The 8,089-nt window shown below is 44.1% G+C and overlaps 1 protein-coding gene across 1 annotated transcript; it reads right to left on the bottom strand.

Annotated features, from left to right (window-relative positions):
• Window positions 1–4,790: 4,790 nt before the first annotated feature.
• On the bottom strand, window positions 4,791–5,881 carry LOC123065594 (heavy metal-associated isoprenylated plant protein 2). Its single transcript, XM_044488844.1, has 3 exons — window positions 5,748–5,881; window positions 5,584–5,656; window positions 4,791–5,503 (listed from the first exon to the last, which is right to left on the bottom strand). Exons 1-3 carry the CDS (start codon window positions 5,751–5,753, stop codon window positions 5,142–5,144), a joined length of 441 nt encoding a protein of 146 aa, XP_044344779.1. The 5' UTR covers window positions 5,754–5,881; the 3' UTR covers window positions 4,791–5,141.
• Between the last annotated feature and the right edge of the window lie 2,208 nt (window positions 5,882–8,089).

Genomic DNA, 8,089 nt, shown 5'->3' with positions numbered 1-8,089 from the left:
CCCGATAGATTCTGTTTAAATAACATGGTAATAAGCACCATACAAACATCATGGCAACTTTTGCACCAGAAACAAAAGTTATTGAAAATATATCATCGATATATTATGTGAAAATAGCACGGTAATATATGAACCATATACCCGATAACTTCTGTACAAACACCATGGTAACTTTAACTAAGGGGGCAATTTTTTGAAAAAACATACCCCCTCGGTCATGGTAATATATGTATCACATACCAGATAATTTACCACGCGGTAACTTTTCACTAAGGGGAGAAAGTTGTTGAAGAACATACCCCGGTAACTTATGTGAAAATAACACAGTAATATGTGAACCGCATACCCGATAATTTATGTACAAACGCCGCGATAACTTTCACCAAAGAGGGGACAAAGTCATTGAAAAGTATACCCTCGATAACTTATGTGAAAATAGCACAGTAATATATGAATCACATACTCGATAACTTACGTACAAACACCGCGGTAACTTTGACAAGGCAGAAAAATATATTGAAAACTATACCACCGGTAACTTATGTGAAACGAATAATGTATGGGCACACCAAATGGTTTTTGCAAAATGACCAAACGCACTGGCTGTTGGCTGATTGACGATCGTGCATACAACAATCCCCGTTGCTAATTTCGACGGCTCGCCCTCACGAATCCATAAATACGGCAAAAAACGAGCAAAACAGGAGTCAAACCCCGCACTCACGGGTTGTGGGCTAACTGAGACAACCATCTAGGCATGCACTATGTGTTGGGTAACGTAGCAGAAATTTAAAATTTTCCTACGTGTCATCAAGATCTATCTATGGAGAGACCAGCAACGAGTAGAAAGAGAGTGCATCTACATACCCTTGTAGATCGCTAAGCGGAAGCGTTCAAGTGAACGGGGTTGATGGAGTCGTACTCGTCGTGATTCAAATCACCGATGATCCTAGTGCCGAACGGACGGCACCTCCGCGTTCAACACACGTACAGCCCGGTGACGTCTCCCACGCCTTGATCCAGCAAGGAGAGAGGGAGAGGTTGAGGAAGACTCCATCCAACAGCAGCACAACAGCGTGGTGGTGGTGGAGGAGCGTGGCAATCCAGCAGGGCTTCGCCAAGCACCATGGGAGAGGAGGAGGACTTGGGAGAGGGGGAGGGCTGCGCCAGAACTTCGTCTATAGCTCCCATGCGCCTCCCCACTATATATAGGGGTGGAGGGGCTGGTTTCTTGCCCTCCAAGTCCATTGGGGCGTTGGCCAAGGTGGAAGGAAAGAAATCTCATTATTTCCTTCCCCACCGATTGTTATCCCCCCTTTTTAGGGATCTTGATCTTATCCCTTCAGGATATGATCTTATTCCTTCTAAGGGGGATCTTGGTGCGCCTTGACCAGGGGTGTGGGGCCTTGCCCCCACTACCCACGTTCATGTGGGTCCCCCCATGCAGGTGGGCCCCACTCCGGAACCTTCTAGAACCTTCCCGGTACAATACCGAAAAATTCCGAACATTTTCCGGTGGCCAAAATAGGACTTCCCATATATAAATCTTTACCTCCGGACCATTCCGGAACTCCTCGTGACGTCCGGGATCTCATTCGGGACTCCGAACAACATTCGGTAACCACATACAAACTTCCTTTATAACACTAGCGTCATCGAACCTTAAGTGTGTAGACCCTACGGGTTCGGGAGACATGCAGACATGACCGAGACGTTCTCCGGTCAATAACCAACAGCGGGATCTGGATACCCATGATGGCTCCCACATGTTCCACGATGATCTCATCGGATGAACCACGATGTCAAGGACTTAATCAATCCCGTATTCAATTCCCTTTGTCTATCGGTATGTTACTTGCCCGAGATTCGATCGTCGGTACCCAATACCTTGTTCAATCTCGTTACCGGCAAGTCACTTTACTCGTTCTGTAACACATCATCCCGTGATCAACTCCTTGGTCACATTGCGCATATGATGATGTCCTACCGAGTGGGCCCAGAGATACCTCTCCGTTTACACGGAGTGACAAATCCCAGTCTCGATCCGCATAAAACAATAGATACTTTCGGAGATACCTGTAGTGCACCTTTATAGTCACCCAGTTACGTTGTGACGTTTGATACACCCAAAGCACTCCTACGGTATCCAGGAGTTACACGCTCTCATGGTCAAAGGAAGAGATACTTGACATTGGCAAAGCTCTAGCAAACGAACTACACGATCTTTGTGCTAGGCTTAGGATTGGGTCTTGTCCATCACATCATTCTCCTAATGATGTGATCCCGTTATCAATGACATCCAATGTCCATAGCCAGGAAACCATGACTATCTGTTGATCACAACGAGCTAGTCAACTAGAGGCTCACTAGGGACATATTGTGGTCTATGTATTCACACGTGTATTACGATTTCCGGATAATACAGTTATAGCATGAATAAAAAACAATTATCATGAACAAGGAAATATAATAATAATACTTTTATTATTGCCTCTAGGGCATATTTCCAACACTATGTTGTGATTGGGTATTGTTTTATGTAGTTTTTGTAAGTAAGGACCGAGAGCCTGAGATGGTAATATACGCACCATGGTAACTTTGACTAAGGAATAAAAGTTGTTGAAATACCCCCAATAACCTCTGTGTCAATAGTATGGTAATATACGCATCACACACATGATAACTTAGGTACAAAACACGTGGTAACATTTGACCCTGGGGAAAAAATGTGGAAAATATTCATCGGTTATTCTTGTGTAGATGACATGATAATATATGCACCGGAGACCTGATAATTTACATGTGGTAACTTTTTAACATAGAAAAAAAATTGTTGGAAGCAAACCCTTGAACAACTACTGTGTAAATGTCATGATAATAATATGCACCAGCGGTGAAGTAGTATAATTCTTTAGAATGTGAACAGAAACTATGTGTTGGCTAGTTGGTTATTGGGCTTTGTGTAAGCCCGGCGGCATCAAACAAGGAGGGCTTGAGTACGAACCTAATCAGCATCCTTTTCCCTCAATTTTTTACCCTACTTTTGTTTCTGAAAAAAAGGTAAGAAAAAACTAACTGGGAAAAACATGGGGAAGTGGGAGGCTAATGGGACGAGAGAGAAAAAATTGGGAACGCGAAAAAAACGGTGGAAAAAAATACTGGCCGAGAGAACGTGCGAGGGCAACGAGGACGAGAGAAAATTTTGAATCGAACGCACTCGGGCCTCCTTAGACGGATCGAGCGAGCTGGGCCTCGCTGGCAGGATCGGTTGGTATTTTTACAATCTGTCACACAGTTGACAAATATCACAGTCCTTTTTTTATTCCTATGGAACAAACGTTTTCAAGAAATAAATACGTGTACCGTATATAGCATTTTGACCTTTCCTTCTCTGGCTTGGAATTGCATGCTATTCATAACAGTCATTGATTCCCTACTTCAGCTTTAGCCATATTATTACTCCAAAGGTCATGTTTGGCACACTCAGGTATTGAAATATATAGCAAAACATTTTCGCAATGACGTGGGGCTATTATCTAGTTATAACAATACATGGTTTAGATTTGTTCTCTAGTCTTAGCATCTCCACGAATTTGGCGCGAAAACAAAATTGTACTGCATGGACCCGCCGAGTCAGCGATTGGGCGACACCAAGAACCTTCGTCGTCATCATCGCCTCGGTTCCCGCACAACGACGCTGCTCGCCGCCGTCAAGGCCGAGCCCCAGGACACGCCGAAGTGCCGACGCAGCCGTGGCCGCAGCCTCGTCATAAACGAGGGCCGCCGCCAACCTTGCCCTCCTCCCGGCGGCCATCTTCTCCTTGTCAGGGCGAAGAAGGAGCCGGCGACGCCGCCCGTCGTCGTCAAGCAGGAGCATGTCGACATGGCCGCCAACCTCGAAACCGGCCTCAAGTGGGCGCGGGACGACTACGTCCGGGAGAAGATGGAGCGCTAGCGCCACGCCCTCGAGAAGGGCCGCGTCATCATCCTCGAGGACAGCGACGAGGAGGTGCCGGCGCCGACCAACCCCGTCCACCACGGCGACCCAAGACAGGGTTGTAGCAAGGACGACCACGACGACGACGATGACGACGACGGCGACTACACCGCCTTCTACAAGCTCCTCGGCATGCAGTAGGCTCGAGGCGGCGGCGGCATAGTTTTATTTTTCTAAGTTTTTAAGTTACGTCTTTAATTTTGTACAAATATCAATGAAAACTGCCTAAATTTCGCCCAAATTTGTGTCATTTTGTACAAAATTTAGCCGAATTTGGATTTCAAAAAAGGACATCTGGGGCCAACTTCGGGCGGCGGTTGGGAACCCAATTGCCCCCACGGTGGAAATAGCGCCGGCTAGCCCCCAGGCGGCGATATTTCAGTCCCTGGGGCGCCGAACGGCTGGAGATGCTCTTAGCTCCTACTCCCTCCGCTCCTAAATATTTGTCTTTTTAGCGATTTCAAATAAACTATCATATACGGATGTATATAGACATATTTTAAAGTATAGATTCACTCATTTTGCTGCATATGTAGTCACTTGTTGAAATCTCTGGAAAGACAAATATTTAAAAACGGAAGGAGTAAGTCTCAAGAGTGTTCTTTTTTCAATGGTCAAGAGGTAAGTTGGAGAATTGTAAAAGTGCACCTGAATCATTGCGTGATCTGCAGAAATTATTTGTTTCCCGGAGAGTACCAATCGGCGACGGCATATGAAAGTTCCAGCGTCAAAAGGGACAAATTGTTGCAATAAACTGTTCCATTTGGCAATGCCGACCGGTAGAGTAATCAACTTGTCACATTATTAGGTGAAGCTAAGTACCCCACCACCAATCTTATATCCAAGTCGTCGCATTGCCATGAACCAAACAGCTCATTTGCAGATTGCAAGTACACGAGTTGTGACTTGTGAGTAGTAAAAGAAGGTCTCCGTCGAGACATACAATTCTTGATCACAGGAACCGGAAAAGATACAGGAAAAGAAAAATAATGTGCATGCAAGCTCTGAATCTTCTGAACGATGAACAAGACGTACGCACGAATTAATTGGTGTGCCTGGCCTGGAGGAGTGGCTTGATTTGCACCGGCAACAACGATCGGCTGTATATATACGGCGGCGCCGGGTCGATGATCTGCCCTCTCGCTCACATGATGGTGCAGGGGCCGGAGTCGTCGACGTAGCAGTAGGATTGCGGCGGGCAGTGGGGTGGCGGCGGGCAGTGGCGTGGCGGCGAGCAAGCCTTGGGGCAGTAGAGTGGCGGCGAGCAAGCCTTGAGGCAGTGCTTCTGCATGCATTCCTTTTTCTTCTTCTCCTCGGCCTCCTTCTTCTTCTTCTCCTCTTCCTCCTTCTTCTTCTTCTCCTCCGCCTCCTTCTTCTCGTCGCCCACCGTCACCACCGTCGCCGGGTGCTTCCCCTTGCGCAGCGCGTCGACGACCACCACCACGTCCACATCCCCCACCACCGTCAGCGTGCTCTTCTCCTCGTCGTATGCCATCGACTTGACCCCTGCCATGGACACACACGACCTTCAAGTAAGTTACAGAGGAGGACGAGCGAATCACGCCCATAGAGAGAATATTACAGACCTTTGACCTTGGACACAATCGTAAGGACGCAAGACTTGCACTTCTTGCAGACCATCGGCACCTTAAGCACCATCTGGTTCAGAATAACAGAAACGGTGACTGTGAGTGACCGATAAAATCTCAGAAACAAGCCAGGGAGGATGGAAATTAAGAGCCTGCAGAACCTTCATCTTCGCGGGCTCGCGGCGAGATTAAACTAGGATACTTGAAGGTTGCTGATTGGTGTACTCGGTATATGTGCCTGGATGCAAGCTCTCCCGAAAGCCTCCTCTCCAATGGGTGGCTTTATACTCCCTTGGTGGTTCGGACTCTGGGCTTGGTCAATTGCAACAATCATTGCCGCAGTGCAAAACCAACTTATGCAAATGCATTTCATATTGTTGTTTCTACAAGGAGATTTGAAATAAGTTTAAGTCAGTACAATAGTCGTAGTAGTAGGTGTGCAGCCCGTATGTATTCAGCCGACTCGCCATCGGATGTCGACATGATGAGAATTATCTAACACCTGCAAAAAGAAGAGCAATGCTTCGGTACACCCCCTCCCCCTCCCCCCCCCCCTAACAAAACGTATAAAGGGTAGTATGAACTTTTCATAAATTATACTCACGTTTCTACATATACACTGTAGGTTCGTATAATACCCGGCGAACAGCCCTCACATGCGCTTTTTAGTTTTATAATAATCAAAAAAAGAATGTCCTCTTCCAGATTCGAACTACAGCCCTCAAGAACTACATCTGATTTTACTACTACGCATGTTTTCTTCTTCTTGTTCTAGAGAGATAACGCCAAGGAAAAAAAAGCACCTTCACTCTTTGGTTTATGTTTCTTTTTTTGCACGGTTTTAGTTAGGGTTTCTAGTTTTCCTGTTTTGTTCATAAAATACTAATATTTGTTTTTTAAAAATTGTAAATAAATTTTAAAAAAAATCATGCCTTTCAAACTTGCTCAGAATGTCAAAACACGAACAGTTTTTTTATAAAAGAATAAAATGTAAACATGAAGATTTTTTTTGAAAAACAGTAACAAATTTGGAATTCCAGAAAAAATAGAAAAATATGGACATGGTCTAGTTTTGAATGAATTTCCCACACCATATGCATGTTATGTCACGTCCGGCCATTTATCAGCCAGTTTTCTTCGAGAAAACTCTAGAAAATGCAAGAATTATCAAAAAATTAAATAGCTTGACATGGTGCCTTGATTTGATCATAGAAGGAGGGGGGAAAATTAGGCCATTTGAAGGATGTTGAGAAACACTGTATCCTCAGGTAGAGTGTTCTAGCCAACCCGAACATCCTCCATTAAACATGGTCTACTTTTGGACATTCTTAAAATGACCCCAACATTTTCGAGCAGGTGGGCATGACCATGGTAGTCATCCATGCCAGGTTTGAACGATTCATGACACTGTATGCAAGTTGGGACACGTCCGCCCATTTATCAGGCTTTTTTTACGGAGAAAACCCTGAAAAATGCAAAACTTGTCGAAAACCAAAACAACTTGGCATGGTGCCTTGAATTGGTCATAGAAGGCATGAAAAAATAATTGGTGCCATTTCAAGGATGTCGGAAAATGACGTGCTCTTAGACGGAGCCATCTCGCCTACTCGAACACCTCTGATTATCATGGTCTAAGCTTTTCTTTTTCCATCTTTTGTAGTGCATCAAATATAACGCTAAAAAGAAAGACTCTGGTTTTCCTTTTCAACCGGGCTGGTTTTTTCTTTGGTTTTTACATGGGTTTTTTATATTGATTTGTTTTTCTTTTGTTTTTTTGTTTCTTTTATTGATTTTGAAAAAATTTCATCAAAAATTCAGAATAAGTTTATCGATTTTAAAGAAAAGTGCATTGATTTGAAAAAAAATCATTGATTTAGAAACAAAGTTCGTCAATTTTATAAAAAAAGTTGAACAGTTTTCAAAAAGAAATCGCCAATTTGCGAAATAGTTCACGAATTTGTTAAGAAAACTGATCAATTTTAAAAAAAAAGTTCTCTGATTTGGAAGAAAAATTCTAGAATTTTAAATTTTGTCTTCATTTTCTAAAAAAATCACGAATTGTAAAAGTTCTCGCATTTAAGAAACAAAAAAGAAAAGGAAAATACCAAGCAGAAAATGATGCGCTTTCCCAGTGTTCTATTTTAAGCTTTAAAAAATTTACATAACATCCGACGTTAGGTTTGCTAGTTGGTTAGTGCGGCTGTGCTAATTCTAGGAGGACGTAGGTTCGAATCCTGCAGCAAGCACCAATTTTTGCGGTTTTTAAAAAAAGTCTGAATGGGCTAACCCAGCGCGGCAGGGTGTTGACGTCCATTCATGTACAGCGTATACGTGTTTCTCAAAAAAAAAAGTTTAGCATATACGTGAAGAGTTTATAAAATATGACTATCATGCCCTTACTTATGAAGAGGTATCGGCTAATCTGAGCCGTCCTTGTGTTTAGGGGGGGGGGGGGGGGGGGGTGTACCGAAGCAGAAGTGCAAAAAGCGCGGCAGGGTGTTGA

The sequence above is a fragment of the Triticum aestivum genome, chromosome 3B (genome assembly GCF_018294505.1).
Source record: "Triticum aestivum cultivar Chinese Spring chromosome 3B, IWGSC CS RefSeq v2.1, whole genome shotgun sequence".
NCBI lineage: Eukaryota > Viridiplantae > Streptophyta > Magnoliopsida > Poales > Poaceae > Triticum > Triticum aestivum.
The sequence above is the reverse complement of the archived record's forward strand: the minus strand, read 5'-3'. Positions and strand labels throughout refer to the sequence as shown.

Bases quoted from the DNA above. Each gene is read 5' to 3' on its own strand.
- LOC123065594 (XM_044488844.1), bottom strand. The intron at 5,504-5,583 runs GTCTGTAATATT...TGTCCATGGCAG, and splicing joins GATTGTGTCCAAGGTCAAAG to GGGTCAAGTCGATGGCATAC.